The 17528-nt window shown below is 32.8% G+C and overlaps 1 protein-coding gene across 1 annotated transcript; it reads right to left on the bottom strand.

The window, feature by feature from the left end:
• Positions 1-3979: 3979 nt before the first annotated feature.
• On the bottom strand, positions 3980-15682 carry LOC123721931 (chitinase A-like). The gene is made up of 2 exons (XM_045682112.1): positions 15521-15682; positions 3980-5763 (listed from the first exon to the last, which is right to left on the bottom strand). The coding sequence occupies exon 2, from the start codon at positions 5753-5755 to the stop codon at positions 4082-4084; it is 1674 nt and encodes a 557-aa protein (XP_045538068.1). The 5' UTR covers positions 5756-5763; positions 15521-15682; the 3' UTR covers positions 3980-4081.
• Between the last annotated feature and the right edge of the window lie 1846 nt (positions 15683-17528).

The following is a 17528-nucleotide window of genomic DNA, read 5'->3' as shown; positions in this document are numbered from 1 at the left end:
TCAATATGAGTAAACAGTACAGACTTGTTTTTATTTGTTCAAAACATACACTTCATATATAATTTGTAACTGTGTCTATCAACTATAGTGACACTTTTATTAATACATATTATAATCTCTTTTCTCAAAGGTAAGGCAGGATAATATATTTATTATTATAAAATTAGCGTATTAGTGTATAATATCAAAATCCAGATTTTAAAATTTTTGCCTGTCTGCATGTCTGTAAATCGGCGTTTGTTCGGGGTAGTCTCAGAAAAAACTGGCACGATTTTGACGGGACTTTAACGGGAAGTTAGCTGATTCTGCGGGCATATTATAAGCTAGTTTTTTATTACATCCTGACGAAGTTGCAGGTGACCGCCAGTGCATTAGCACAAATATCACGGGCGGCAGTGAACTTCATGGCGGAGTTTATTTCGTTGCAAGATGCAAGACGTTTTTTCTACAACTGCAACACAGTGAACAATGGAGACTGTACATACATATGTTACTCATGTGAAGAAAAAAACTTGAAATGCTTGTCGCGACGTATATCTGTGTCTCGTTTCTTTAAACATCGCTTCTATATAGAAATGAAATTTTTATACCAGAAGGTGGAAAAAAACTTGCATTAACTTGATAAGTTTAAAGTAGTCGGTGACGTCTTATTTTAGCGTACTTTAAAAGATTTATTAAATATTTTTACTTAGTTAAATTAATTCCATGATAAACTAATGTAATTTTATTAGATTCAAAAGGAAAAGATCTGAATTTTACTGATTTGACATTTACCATGTAAATACTAGTTGTCGCCCGCGACTCCGTATGCACGGATTAAAAAAAATTGTAATTTAATTCACCAACAGTTTTTTCATTCTTTGCTATTGAAGAAATTATCAAAATCAACAACGGTAATACAAATAATTCAATACAAAATCTTAAATTTTCCAAACCCTGAGTGCGGTCCTAAATTTATATCTTACCCTCGTCAATGTTAAACATAAATCAGTTACAATATAACGAACTATTCATTAAATAATATTGATTTCTTTATCCTTTTTTTCCGATGCTAAATAACAATTATATTTAGACAATACTAATGCAATAAGACCCATATAAATTATCTTACTGATATTACAAATGCGAAACTTTAGATGGATGGATGTTTGAAGATATCTCCGGAACGGCTTAACGAATCTTGATGAAATTTGGCACAGATGTGCCAAATTTCATCAAATACTTCAGCCAAATACATCTGTAGAACATAGTCTGTAAGAATACATATTTATTTTTTTATGTCAAAAGGCGGCAAACGAGCAAACGGCCACCTGAATGCGCCGAAATAGCGAGGCGACCATTACCCACATCCACAAATGCAGACGCGTTGCCTACCTTTAATCAACGGAGAAGGGGACACTACTTATTAAGTTTTTTAATACCACGCGGACGGAGTCGCGGGCGGCAGCTAGTTACTAATAAATTATAATAGTTTATAGGAATAATATTAAGACGTCCCGAATTCTCAGTTTCCTCTCGACCATCATCATCAACAGCCTGCGCACTGTTGGACATAGGCATTCTCAATCTTGTATTACTATTTGTGTTTAAAAATACATTGTTTAAGTAATCAAATATGTATACAATCATCTGAAGTGTGAAGTCACTAGGCCAAGTTGACTAAGGCCTAGTCATCCTTAACTTAGGCCATAACTTCTTCCCTCTCACCAATGCATTTATATAGAGCTGTCCACAAATATTATATCAACTTACTCATCGTTACGAACATTTATCAGTCATCACTCGCTTCTTTATCAATTCACTTTTCACGCAATCCTCACATTGGTATCAACTAAAGAATATCTAATCATTACCTTTAATGTACAGCAAATTCACAATTCCAAGTATTTGCATAGTTTATTTCCAGTAATTGTAGTTGCTCGACATATCTGTGCAATAAATATCGGCTGGTACACAATAGCTTGCCCCTTTTCCTCCTACAATCGGTTGTTTGTTTCTGTGAAAGCGTGATTCATTTGAAAGTACTCTTATGTTAAATTTTATGCATATGACAAATGTATGATTAATTTTGCATTTTAAGAATAGCCTTTGTATTTAAATATTTTTTCCTTTAATAAAACACTGTATAGAGAATTTTTCAACGACTTACATCAATTCGCATTTGAAAAAAAATAGCAATGATTTAAAATTGCATAAAGTGAGCAAATGAAATTTTATCAGTAGGCGCTGCACGGTAGTTATAAAATAACTTATGTAAGAGTTATATACTAGGATTTACTTAAAAATGCCTGTTATATTAGAATCCGTTACATCTGTATATCATATAAATTATAATTATGCACACTTTAATACAGTATTAGCGCCTTTTTTTATATCGGCAATGTAACATATCGTGATCTTTAATGTCATTTTATACAGAGAATATAATTATCGTTAGAACTTTTCCCGATGTAAACATGTTTCATATATCAAGAATTTATAATACAACAGCATGCACTCAAAAAGTACTTATAATGAGCAAATCTTTAGACATGGATGGTAACTAGGCATTAATGTTTGCGACTCAGTATTAGCACATAATCAGTAAACAGTTTGAGTATAGTGTTATTTGCATTTACTTTCATATGTTGGTCGAGTGTTTTATTTTTAATAGAAGTTGGTAAACGTATAAGGCTTTTAGATAGTTTTAGCGACCACATTTCCAACAAGATAGTGTGTTACGGATGCATTGCCTTAATGGATTCTATTTATTTTTCACCAACTTTACATGTGTGGTGATAAAATTGAGCACGACAATTATTACGGATCAAACTCACGACTTTGTGTGTTGATTCTGACTTCTTAACAATTAAGCTATTAGCGTTGTCGTTATCTTTGACAAAACAGAGATAACAATATGCTTTTAACTGAGACGTTGGTCTAGGAAACCCACGGTAAGCTAAACAACTCTTCATCCGCGAGTGTTCACTGCAGAAAAACCTGTATTATAAATTATTGTTATCTCCGTTTCCTCAAAGAGAATAAAAAGAGATAATGATATGTTTTTTATATATGTTTCGGCAGTGAAAACAGAACAGTTTTACTACAAACAAATCTGCCGTTACTTAGATATTGTGGGACAAGTTCAATCCGCTATCTAAAACTCGTTACGTTATATTAAAATCATTGTTTATATGAGGTCTTTGAACTTAAGGAAACAACTTCAATGTGTTTATTTAGTTTAGTAATATCTCAGACACGTAATTACTAAAAACACTAGTAATTCTAAAAAAAATTGTAAATATAATATTTAAAATAACATAAGTACCAAAACTTAATATTGTTTTTAAAATAAGGCGGCAAAGCTGCGGCTGCCACCCTTTATAAAAGAGGTACGCTCGCTTTAGAAAATATTGAATATTTGAAGTAAGTAGCCGCTTCAAATGTTACCACTAATCCTTTAGTGGACTATTAATAGCAGTTCTAAGTTATTATCACAACATGAGATAAACTATCATTGTTATTTTTTTTTCAATTTTATAAATTTTTATATACTCATGTACTTAATTGTATTTTGTCTGACGCTTTAACCATAAGTTTTTAAAATGTTTGCTAGTATTGATTAAACAAGTTTTCAATGCTTACATAACACTTATGTACATTGGATGCATTCGTAGCAAGTTCAATGATCTTGGCAACAAACGGGAGAACAAGTTTGCAGGCGTAAACAAATTAAAGTAAAGGCATGTTCACACTGTTTAAAATTTTCAATTTAAGTCGTTTCGGAGGAGATGGTAACTAACATTGTGACACGAGAATTTTATATATATAAGATATTATTTTTAGATAAATATTAAAAATTTATATAGTATAAGTTGGCAGAAACATTTAAAATAAATAAATTTTTAATACATACCCATCTTCCTTAAATAGTTTGTGTGAATTTCAAATAAAAATCATTTTAAATTTTCATACTTTTGTAATTTAAATTAAATTTACAACCAATCGTACAATTATTTTCTACATTTTGAGACCTTTTCCTTAAAAATAATCTTACAATAACAATCACATTCACGCCAATAGGACTACAGTTCATATCGGTTCACGCCTGACTGTTTCCGAGACCCATGTTCATGGCGTTTAATAGTTCACCATTGTCTGCATCAATCTCCCACGCGAACAAACCGCCCAGCTTATTGTTTCTTACATACTTGCCTTTCGCAATAGTCGATCGGGGATTATCGTACGTTATTAGGTCACCGGTCGATGGCCTGAACACGTAAGGAGCTTCAGCAACGTTATCGTAATGGAACTCCCATTTGCCCATAGCGATTTCATTTGCTATTTCTCTATAATCAACTACACCGTCTTGCCAAGTACCTTTGACAGGTCCAGTCGCGTTGCCAGTGAATGGATTGTTATTTTCATAGTTGTGAACCCCGGTCCAGCCTCGTCCGTACATAGCTACACCCACCACAATCTTCTTAGGGTTGACGCCTTGAGCAAGCAAATATTTCACACCAAAGTCAGTGGTATAAGTTTCCTTGGGGTTCCAAGCAGGAGCGTAAAGCGGTGTCTGATGACCGAGGGTGTCGTTAGACCAGGCGCCTTTGAAATCATAACTCATGAGGAAGATGTGATCCATGTATTTCTGAGCCTCGCTGTAATCGACCACTTGAATCTTATCCCATCCAGCACTAATAGCGGAAGTCAGCTCGTATTTCTTACCGGTCTCTTCAGATAGGTCGTTCAACATTTCACGCAATTCCTTCATTAATTCAACGTAAACATCTCCGTCCTTAGGGCTTCCTAGGTCAGGGTTAGCTCCCTTACCGCCAGGGAATTCCCAATCGATATCAACACCGTCGAAGAACTTCCAGGTTAGAAGAAAATCTTTCACAGAATCAACGAAGCGACCTCTCTTCTCTTTGTCGGTGAAGAAGAAGAAGGGATCGGCAAGAGTCCAGCCTCCGATGGAAGGTAGAATTTTAAGTTCAGGCCTGGCTTGTTTGAGAGACATCAACTGACCAAAGTTGCCTTTGTATGGTTCATTCCAGGAAGACAGTCCCTTCTGTGGCTTCTGAAGAGCGGCCCACGGGTCGTGAATAGAAACTTTGAAATCTTCGCGGCCGCTGCATGATCGTTGAAGAGCTTGGAAACTGCCTTCGATCTCCTTTAAACTGTCGTTGATGCCGTCGCCTCCGCAAATAGGAATGAAACCGTACAAAAGATGCGTCAGATTAGGAATAGGTACACGATCGACTGGGAATTTTCTTGGGTAAACACCCCATTCAACGAAGTACGCTCCGACAACTTTTCCTGAAGTCTGTTTGAATGGCTTATTCTTCTCTCCAAGGGTGTACATCAATGGAGGTAGATGGCTCCCGTCAGTATCAGCTACGACGATCTCTGTAGGCTCACTGGAAGAACATCCGTCAGAGTTGCAGAGTTCAACTTGCATCTGATATCTGCCACCTTTCGTCACTTTGAATGTAGCCGTAGTCGCCGCTCCTGATGCTCCTGACCAGTATTCATCTCCATCCAGTAGGACTCTGGCGGTATCAGCTGGATCTCCAGACCACACGTTCCATGTTACTGTGACGTCAGCACTATCTTTTCTGGTGACGAGCTGATTGTAAGCTGTCGCCGCTTGATTAACTTCAACTATTGCGAAGGTTCGTTCGCCCCAGCCCAGGGATGGCTTTCCAGGTGGACCACATTTGGCAAAAGCGAGTAAGCTCACTCCGGTGAGTAGTTTCAGCATATGATGCCTCATGTCCGATTCTAAAAAAAAAATAATTTAAATTAAATACTAAACGCAGACTTCGGCTGAAGCGGTGATACAAAACTGAACTTGCATGTGCGAGGTATCTTTTATATATTGCGGGTATAGTAGGCCAACCGCTAACGGCGGAGCCTGCGCCGTCACACGGAATGTCGATACTGGAGTGATTTTAAGACGTGTTATAAAGATCATTAGCACAGTTTTTTATCCCGGTTAAGTTATGAAAGCGGTCAAGGCGACAGATGTTGTATTTAATTGTTTTAGCTAATGTTGTTATTTAGGAAGTTTTCGCGCGACACTAATTGGCCGTGTCCGTTACGAAGCTATGAATCACAACTCTACCATTATCTTTGAGATAAGAGGCTACGTAAACTGCGAATAAAAACTATGTTAAAATGTCACAATAACTGCCTTAACTTTTTATATGTATTTATAAAATCAAAATTGAACCGTTAATAATTAAAAACAAATAATTAGAGTCTAACTAACCTTAAGTTGTTATAATAAAAGCGATATGATCACACCAAACTAATCTGACGAACTGGAAACTAAATCCAGTTTTTTAGATCGAATTTATAACGGACAATGACAAATAACTTTACCGATAGTGTATTATATATAGCTTGTCTTGTGATAGTCTAAAATAATGGTCTATTTATTCGTATAGATTACGAAGCAAATATAAGAAGTAATAAAACAATGGAAATCTAATAAGGAATATATCGAATAATCCACATTCTTTCTCCTTTATTAAGAACAATAGTTGAATAATACTTCAGTCATACATCAAGTAATGAATACTGTCAGTATTTCCTTTCAATTAAAATGAGGACATTGCGCATCATCAGTTTGCAATTTTCGCTACAGAGGGTCTGCACTGAATGCTATAAAGGTAGAGGAAGACCAAAGAAAGTATGGATGGATTGTGTGAAAGAGGATATGTGTAAGACGTGGGTAAATTCAAATATGACGGCTGATAGAGATGTATGGAGGAGTACACACTGTGCCGACCCTCCATAAGGATAAGGGCAGGTTGATGATGAGGGTCTGCACTTGTATTCTTCCATTTATCTATATCAGCTATTACATGTGAACTGCTTTCATACGCATACCTTAATTTACACAATGCACATTTACTTCGATCTTCCTATACCTTTTTATTCATAAAGTTATTGGCACTAAATGATTATCTCTTCAAGGGGTAGAAGTTGCCATATTTAACTACACAAGGAAAAGATCTAAAGTGGAAAATCTTGCATAAAATAATTTGCTTAAACTTCTCACTGAAAGACGATAGTGTTAAGGACATTTTAGAATATTTTGTAATACAATAAGCTTGATATTTCAACTTTATTTGATACTAGCTGTCCAAATACGTCTGCCTAGAATTTAAAATAATCTGAGTTTGTTATCTATGTGTTATTTAAAAGTGTTGTTCAGTTACAAATTTCATCCAGTTGACAACATATATTGTATTAGTGAGATGGTATAATTAAATCCCATCCTTCTCTGTATTTTGTACTCTTCTTAAGAATTATTTAATGTACATGTGTAGTGCATAGAGTGGGGTATATATTTGGATTCCTGACTGACCGGTTACTGGGTTCGATGCACCATCATTACATGGGGTTGATGCACTCGAAAAGGGTATTGCAACATCAAGATAATATTTAATAATTACATTTATGGGAACATAAGGAGTTAATTGAAATTAACTAACCTTTTCGCTGTATAATTTTCTGGATTTAAAATTTTATGTTTTTAATTTTATTTCGAATGATTTAAATTTATCTTACAACAATTTTTACATAATATAACTCTTATGGACTTATATAGCATCGTTGTCACAGGGGTTAACTTGACTTGTAATCTACAGGTCCTGGGTTCGAATCACGCCAGATATCAATGTGATTTTCGTTTTTCCTATCCGACGTTCCTACGTTAAAGGAAAACATCGTGATGCAACCAGCACATATCTGAGAAGAAATTCAATGATATATGTGAAGTCAACCCGCACTTGGCCAGTGGTTGACTATGGCCTAGTCACCCCTAACTTAGGGTAGACTCCGAGCTCCTCAGTAGGGACGTATTCTGAGCTGATCGTCATCAGTAATAAGTCTTATAGAATTTAACAGTAAATACGTCATACAGGGCTGGATTTAATCTATCGGTTATTATCACCGAAGCCCTAAATCCCATCCGAACGCTTTAAATCTTCACTGTAAGTATAATATCAATTATAACGTCTATCAGATATAACAATTAATTGCGGTTCCTTTAACGTCGTTGTAACCGGTTTTAATTGTAATTTTAAAAATCTATTTACGCTTTGTACCCTTATTTGTTTCATCTCTATGGTTACGTGAACTAACCAGTATGTCATTGAGAACGATTGACAGTACTAGATTCGTCTAGATTCTAGAATATTTAGGGTACACCTTGACATGCTATGGTTATGTTGGTCTGTAGATACACACTTCATAATTGATAGGGGCGGATTTTACGCGGATTCCTGTATAATGTAACAAACAACTCAATTATATTCCTTTGATATAAATACGTGTAACGAACAATTTTTAACAATATTTAATGTTTAAACCGAAATGCTACAACATGTATATTTTCGCCAGGTAATCGAATACCGAAAATCTTTAATTTGCTTCGGTATATTAGACACTGCAAATTGCATTAGCGAATTGTTATATTTATTTTGATCTTATGCGATAATTTGTAAAATTATATTTCACTAGCTATCGCCCGCGACTCTGTCCGCGCGGCATTAAAAAAACTTTACAAGTAGCCTATGTGTTCTTCCAGACTATGTTCTACAACGTTTGCCAAATTTCGTGAAAATCATACATCCATCTATCTATCCATCTAAACATTCGCATCTATATATATAAAAGAAAGTCGTGTTAGTTACACTATTTATAACTCAAGATCGAGCGAACTGATTTAGCTGAAAATTGATGTAGCTTAGAGCTAGGAGACGGACATAGGAACTTTTTTTATCTTGTGTGCATTTTTTTTTATTCCGCGCGGACGGAATCGCTGGTAAAAGCTAGTTTATAATATAAGTTAGATAGTAAGAGTAAGATTGGCTGCCAACAACGACAACACCAACAAACTTTCATTTGTTTTTTATTAATGTTTAATATGTCCGTAGTCAAAAACATCTATAGCGCAAGTCTATAATTTAGGTAGTCACATCGTATTGATTAAATAGATTTTCTACTAAAAAACAATGATAAGATTAAGTTATCGTTATTAAGGAACTTGAAGGAAATGTGTCATTTATATTTCACTGTTTTATAAATGATTTATTTGTCAAGGCATGTTATCAATAACGTTGTGTAATTAATCTTTTGTTTGGTTACATTTATCAGTTTAGGTAGACGGCTGATAACCGTCAATTTGTAATTCTATTGCTGTATTTATATTTTTAAAGAGAATTTAAGGGACGACAATATATGTTAATACATGTCAAGACAGTCGAAGACCACAATAATGGCAATTTGTACGCTATTTCTGTCTCTGTTTTATTTTAAAAAAATGATAGGGATGGCAAAATTGTAATACAAATTTACGACATTGATGGTCGCCCTAATAAATAATTAATTAATTATATAATAAAAAATTAAAATACCATAAAATTATAATTATATCGTAACATTCATTTGTTTTGTAGGGATGTTTTTTCAGTAGAAAACCACGGTTACAATGAAATAAATTTAACACACTAATATCTATATTTTTCATGCTTATAAAGGTAGAGGACTAACCCGAGTTTCATGCTTATAGAGATATCTTCCTTATCCAGGTTTAATTGTATTTAATTTCTACTGTATTTACTTTGTCAAAAAGTCCAGTATTAAGAGCATTTAAAACTGATGATGATATATGGGTAGATTATGTGGAAGAAACGCGAGAGGTGTGTCAGCACCGTGCCAAATGGAAGTTCGCTTCTGTCTATCTTCGCTACCGGAGGAGGATTATTGTTGTTACTTAAGTCAAGTTGATCTTAAACTCGTTAACTCAAACGTTTTAATTTAATGAATAATAATAATATAATGCAATTCTCATAAATATGTAAACATAATTTTACATAAAATTACAACGTCTTTTTAGTTAACATTAAATACGGTACTCGTATACAAATGCAAATTTTATCACCGATGCATTATGATAATGCTTACATATTACATTACACTTTTAACAAATAAAACGGTACACTTTTTATATGCATTTTTAAATGATGTTTCATATATTTAGTAATGTTTACAGTTATTACCGAACTGGTACAGATTTACGATGTCGAACTAACTAATGGTACTGCAATGCAACTTTAACGTAATCCAATTGTCCGTCCGAGGCTGGATTCAATGGTCTAGAAAAGCTAAATTATATATAATATAACTAACAATACGACTGAGATTTTAGACTCACTGTTATATTGTTTTATTCTAAGAACACCTAAATTTAACAATTAAATATGAGTGGTCGAATATCATGTCTAAGTATAGATATATTTAATTTAATTTAATTCTTATTTGGTAAATAATTAAAATAAATAATTTAACAACTGGACTTACGATCAAATAATGTCTGATTATTATGAGTAATATCACACGAAAGTGTTTTAAAAACAATCTTTATTTGTAATAGTTAAGTAAGCTTATGCTTAATTTTTTTTTAAGTACGTAATTTCTAATTGAAAATTTGCTGTACAAATATAGTTTATTAGATGTTACCCGTGACAGAGCGGATATAAAAAAATGTAATAAGTAGCCTATGTGTTCTTCCAGACTATGTTCTACACCTATGCAAAATTTCATCAAGATCTGTTGAGCTGTTCTGGAGATACCTTGTAACACATATCCATCCATACATCTAAACATTCGCATTTATAATTATTAGTGAAATTAATATTGTAAATAACAATTAATTGTTATTTGCAAAAATATTAATAAATATTTAAATTATGTACATTTATAAAAACTCTTGTAATCCAAAGAGTTATATAATTTCGTATATATCATATTAAGGCATAATAAAAATGGATCCTCCTTAGATGATATCTGTTTACTGTTATATACCAACTAACCTATAAAGATGTATCTCTTATAAGAATTGCAAACGTCATACAATAGAATGATAAAAGACCCCAAGAATCTGGGCTGCGGAGTTTTTGCCTGACATTTGCACACAATGCGTAAGCGATGGGCGACATCTTTTTTTTTCAAGTTCATGTCATTGACCTCCCGAATGGGGGCGTTAGCTTCGCAAAGACGTGTGGCTTTATCTCGCTTTGTTTATAGCCTTTTTTACACAGATATGGTATCAAATTTCTTTTAAAACGTTTTTTAAGATTCAATAAGTTTAATGTCGGAACTGATTTTTTTTTTTAATTAACAACAACGCGTTAATATGTTTATAAATATTTTTTGATAGTGTTCCTGTATTGTCTGTAGAAATTCGTATTTTGATTGTTTTTTTTGTATTATATGCATTTTTCAACAATCCATTCTGTTGGAACTTTGTTGCGTTAATGATTACGAATAAGCAAGGAACAGTTAAAACGATCAATTGAGGATCAAAATTAAAAACAAAGAAATTTATAAGAGTCCGTTCACACAGATCAGGCCAGATTTTTTATTGCAAATAAAATTTATTTTTATACTATTATGTTTTCTTAATAAAAAAAGTCGTGTAAAGTAAAATTAAATCTTGTTTCAATGAATTTCATATGAAGTTCAATTAACTTTGCGACAGATAACCAACTCTGCACTCAGCTCCGGTCTGTGCGAACGGACCCTAAGATAAAAAATGCCTGAACGTTTTTATATTAAAAAAAAAAATCTTTTAAAAACTTAATAATCAAACTAATAACGTAGTTAAGTACTCCAAACATTATAAAATATATGTTATAGTAAATTTATTAGATAAAAACACGGATCTCATTTATATGTCTTCTGACTGCTTATTTTGTATTTTCAAACAATGTATAGGAGGCAGTAGGTCACAAAACTCGCAAACAATTATTTAATTTGCAAGCCCATTATGTGGGTTTTGTAAATAATTTATAGTTGTCTTCAAATGTCGTTGAATGTCGAGGATTACTTTACGGACCTTTACCAGACCGTAGCATTGTTAAACTTTATGTAAGATTTACGGTTGGTTTCTGAGACCAAAATATTTGTACAAAACGTTGTCATCCCTGTCATTACCTTTGGCAAAACAGATACAAATATGTTTTAAGTGGGGATTTTAGTATTAGAAAACCACGATTAGGGACTGTCTGACTTATCTGTTACCTGCGACTTAGCGTAAGTATGTATTGAAATATTTTTTTAGGAAATTTAGAAAAAAGTTTAATTTTTTATTTGTGGTATTTATACTGCAAAACTTAAAAAAAAATAGTAATAATTTAAAAAGAAATACTATTAAGATTTTATTAAAATCTTTTAACAGTGGAAGACCGCATTTATTTTCTTTATCTATATATATAAAAGAAAGTCGTGTTAGTTACACTATTTATTTTATAACTCAAGAACGGCTGAATCGATTTGACTGAAAATTGGTGGGCAGGTAGCTTAGAACCAGAAAACGGACATAGGATAATTTTTACCCCGTTTTCTATTTTTTATTCCGCACGGACGGAGTCGCGGGTAAAAGCTAGTATTAAATAAAGACGAGTTTTTATTTAAATTTTGAAACAACAAATAATGAATCCCTATTCAATATTATAAAATAAAATTAAAACGTTATAAAAGAAATTTGAAAATGGAATAAAATATGTTTTTTATAATAGTGGAAACACACCTTAAGCGCAAAGGATATTACAATTCAATATCTCATGAGGGAATGTCGAATTACAATCGAAGCTGTATGATTATAGTTGTATATTGTTTATATACGCTTTGTCTTATTGTGTGACACGGTAATGTGATTTTCAATTAAGTCTGCATTGTCTGAATTTATAATTTTTTGCATACATTATAGGAATAATTAAACTGAGAGTCCTTGTTTTTATTCTTACCCCTAATAAAGACAATCGAATTTCAAATGCTTAATATTGGTTGCAAAAATAAGATAAATAAATTAGAAATAAAAAATTGTGACCTGGGACTTTTTAATTATTTTAAATCAAACATTTACGAATAAATTTTTGACTTTATTTTATCACTGAATTATTTTAGAATTGAAAACATTTAAAATATTCATAACTCTATCAGTCCGAGTCACAACTGGCTCACGAGGGTAAACATATTAAACTATCACTAACTTATATAGAAACGGCTAAAACACTCACGTATATATATCCGGTGTCGTCACCGACTAGTTTCGAGCCCTACGGGGGCTCTTCATCAGGGTGATATTAAACTATCGAATAGATAGACCCGACAATTTCAGATCGGACAGCTCTAAAACAACAATCAGTTAGCTCCGAAACTAGAGTTCGGAATTTTTGAACAGTCCACATATTCGAATATATTCAACGTTTAAATTTACTACCAATGAATTGATTCCTATTATAAAATACAAAATTTTATTTATGACAAAAAAACCGAAAAACGTGAGCCAACTTTGTGCTACAAAGAAATCCATTATCGCTACTCATTCCCTAAGATACAAGTGAAAATATGCTATTTATTAGTTGTCGCCCGCGACTCCGTCCTCGCATAATTAAAAAAAAACACGTTAAGTAGCTTGTATGTTCTTCCAGACTATGATCTACATCTTTGCCAAATTTCATTAAGATCCGTTAAGCCGTTCCGGGGATACCTTCTAAAAACAAGCCACCCATCCATCCATCTAAACTTTCGCATTTATAATATTAGTTAGAATTTCTAAAATGTCTAACATAAAGTCTTTATTCCGACACTTTCTTCTATTTAGAAGTCGGTCAAATCGATAAAGTAGCTATGTTTGTCAAAAGAAAATTGAAATAATCTTACCTTAAATATTTATAAATAAAATCAAAAATCTTCAAAACACGTTTCTTAAACAGACATAGTGTGACCGAATAAATCTTATCTAAATATACAAAATCAACAAGTTTTACAAACCGGTCTAATAGAAAGTAATAATCTATTAGGTCTGCGAAATGTTCTAGAAAATTATCTACCAAGGACTACTATCAAGGACACACAAAACTTTTTTTGTACAAAAATATTAATACAAAATTTTTACTGATCTTAGGCTCGAAACAACACTCAAAAACCCTATCTATTGTGTAAAGGGCGATCGATCCATTTCAATATACCATCTCATAAAAAGTAAACAAAATAATCTTAGGATAGACATTATTTTCTATTATTGCGTTTCATAAATGTATAAAACTAGCTGTAGCCCGCGTCTCTGTCCGCGCGGAGTTAAAAAAAAACACAATAAGTAATCTATGTATTCTTCCAGACTATGTTCTAAATCTGTGCCAAATTTCATCAAGATCCGTTGAGCCGTTCCGAAGATACATTCAAACAAACATCCATCCATCTATCCATACATCTAAACATTCGTATTTATAATAATAGTAAGACAAGCCTACAAACATACGTTTGTAATGAAACAAAGGAACAAAACTCATTTGAGCCACACAAGAAATCAACCCATTGTTTATTTGTCTTCAAAAATAGTCAATCGTACACTTTGGAATGCACTTCATCGAGTGAAAAGTGAAATCGATAATATAAAATATACTATAATAATAGATTAAAACAATTCTTATTACGTTATTATTTTTACTTTAATAATGATTTTAATCGATGAATTAATAATAGAAACAAACTCCTTACATTAATTAGTTATTTTTAATTGTAATATTTAAATATTTACGCTCAATTAATAAAATTAATAATTTAATTAATTGAGCGTATTGATTGATTAATTAATTGTAATTAAATTAATAATTTAATTAACTAGATGTGTTTCTACTAGTATTCAATTATACTCTTTGTACATAATGGTGTTGTTTATCTACACTAATGTTACTAATATTATGTTTAGATGGATGGATGTTTGTATACAAGGTATCTCTTGTATACAAACATCCATCCATCCATTTGGATGGATGTTTGTATACAGAATGGTTGCATGGATCTCGATGAAATTTGGTATAGATGTAGAATACAGTCTGGAAGAACACATAGGCTACTAATTAATTTTTTTAAATTTCGTGCGGTCGGAGTCACGGGCGACAGCTTGTATCATATAGTGGAAAGATTTGTATAGGCTCCGAAGCTACTGAACTGATTTAAAAATTCTTTCAATGTTGGGAAGTTACACTATTCTTGGATGACATAAACTATATTTATTTTAAATTTACTAGATTTATTAAATGTGCGCGAACGCAGTCGCGGGCAACTGCTAGTTATTATTATTGACATTACAAATAAAAACAGGCATACGTTACATTAAGTCTGCATACAAAATAAATTGTTTGAGGTCAGTATACGCCTTTATTCATTAGATCATTGAACGCATGTACTTAAACCAACATAACTTTATCCTTTCAATATTAATATATGCACCTTATCACCTTAACTTAGAGTTCAATATCAATTAAACAACATGCAATTAACAGCAAACGATTAGAATCGTCCGCTCTCGATTTGCAAAGGGACACGCAACGGTAAATTGTAACGGTTAACAATAAAAGTTACGATTTTAAAAATCGAATCGAAAATTCTTTTCATTTAAATTTCGTACATCGCAGATGCAAGTTAAATTTAAAAATATTGTACAGAGAAAATATACCTTAGTGTGCTCTAACCGATGTTATATCGATACTCTTCAAAATCGATTATCGTTGTTACTTCACTAGACGGTCCGCGCGTGGTACACAAAAACGAACCCAATAAGTCCGACTGCGCGTACCAAAGCGCACATGCGGTTGCGCTGACCCACCCAACGCTAATGCTATGAACACAATAGCATCGTCCAGGAAAACCTCCGGTGAATCAGTCCCAAGGGCTAACATTATTATTGCGCTCACATTTACGCCATCTGAAGCTTAGCACGTCCCTGTTTTATGGGGTACGCGAGTTAAGGAATTTGCTTACGAAAGGAAAACTTCGTCGGCTTCATTGTACTGTAAGATTGTTGACATTCAATTTGCGAAAATTTTATGTTATTCGCTCTTTCTTTTTACTTTGTGCCGATGAACTGTAAATGTACTCTACGAATCTACGTAATTGACATGTTTTCTTTGTAAGCAGTTTTTGTTTATTAAGGTTTTTTCTAAACTTTTATTGAACTAAGTGTACCGCGTTTTGCTGATACTAACATAGATCAAAAAGATTCATGAACTTTATTAAAAAAAAACTTTGGTATTTTACCAATATTAAGTAAAAAAATTGTTGAATACATCTTGTTTCAACTCGATAAAAAAGCTACGAAAGGAATGACGGTTTGACAGTTTGACAGTAATTTGCAAACTAACCGTCATTTCATTATTAATTAATTACCACATTAGTGTTTAAACTCTGACTCAGAATTCACTACAAACGTACATAAAAACAACTAAAAAAAGGGGATACCTTACGTATATAATATAAATGAAAAATTTGATTGTTTGTTTGTATTAAATAATCTGCGAAACTACTGAACCAATTTGAAAAAAAAATTTCATTGTTGAGAAGTTACACTATCCCCGGATGACATAGGCTATATTTATTAGTATTTTTTTTAAACCATACTCTACAATTAAATATTTCAAGAGTCATATATGAGTTAAATAATGCTTAAGCATTTGCGGATGTCTATGGGCAACGGTCGCCTCGCTATTTCGACGAATTCAGGTGGTCGTTTACTCGTTTGCCACCTTTTGATATAAAAAAAATATATACTTTCCTAAACTCTTATTAAATTAAACAAACGTTGTACTTATGTACTCAGACTCATTACAAGGAATTTACTACAAATCGGAAGCCACAATGTTTCTGTTGCTTCAGCTTACATCTTTAGAAAAAACATTTACTCTCATTATAAAAGATATATGAAAGTCGTTCGTCTGCGGAAAACAATTTAAGGATTTATTAATCAAACATTTTTTTTTTATTAATATCACACAATTCGTGTACCGTGTAACCGTGGCGTCTTTATAGCACGGGTCTTTGTCCGTCCGTGTTAACATGCGAGGCACGGTTGTGGCGGCGCGAAGGCACTGTCATAGAACGGCACTGATAATACCAACACGGAACACGCTGCCCGATTCTCTTCCGTAATTATACGGCGACAAAAGCTCGATTGTGTTCCGGAAGTAAAATGTACCAACACTAGATTATGGAGCAAAGCGAACTATCCAAGAAATACTAAGATCTGATTTTAGATATCATAAATATTAATTAAATTTTAATCTTTATTTACTGAAATTTATTGTATTTTAACTGTATTTTTAGGAAATTTAATTTTATTATTTTAATGTTTAATTAATAATAAGAAATAGTGTTATTAATTGTGATAACAGATTTAGAAATAACTGTAAGTTGTAGAAATTTTAAATCTTATAAAGAAATAAAAAACACCCGTACCCCAGGTCTCTTACCCAAAACATGTTAAGGGAAACTTGAGGGCATCATAGCGTCACCCAACAATAAAATCTTAGTAACCATCATAAGAAGTAAATGCTCACGTCGTGTCACTATCATCCATGGCCCTAACTAATCTCAATTCATACAGGCTGAATCATTCCACGCGATCTTTCACATGCACCCTTCTTTTTTTTAAAGCAATAGTTAATTCAAAAACAGACTGCAATTTTAGG

This window comes from Papilio machaon, chromosome 18 (assembly GCF_912999745.1).
Source record: "Papilio machaon chromosome 18, ilPapMach1.1, whole genome shotgun sequence".
NCBI lineage: Eukaryota > Metazoa > Arthropoda > Insecta > Lepidoptera > Papilionidae > Papilio > Papilio machaon.
The sequence above is the reverse complement of the archived record's forward strand: the minus strand, read 5'-3'. Positions and strand labels throughout refer to the sequence as shown.

Bases quoted from the DNA above. Each gene is read 5' to 3' on its own strand.
- LOC123721931 (XM_045682112.1), bottom strand. From the start codon at position 5,755: ATGAGGCATCATATGCTGAAACTACTCACCGGAGTGAGCTTACTCGCT.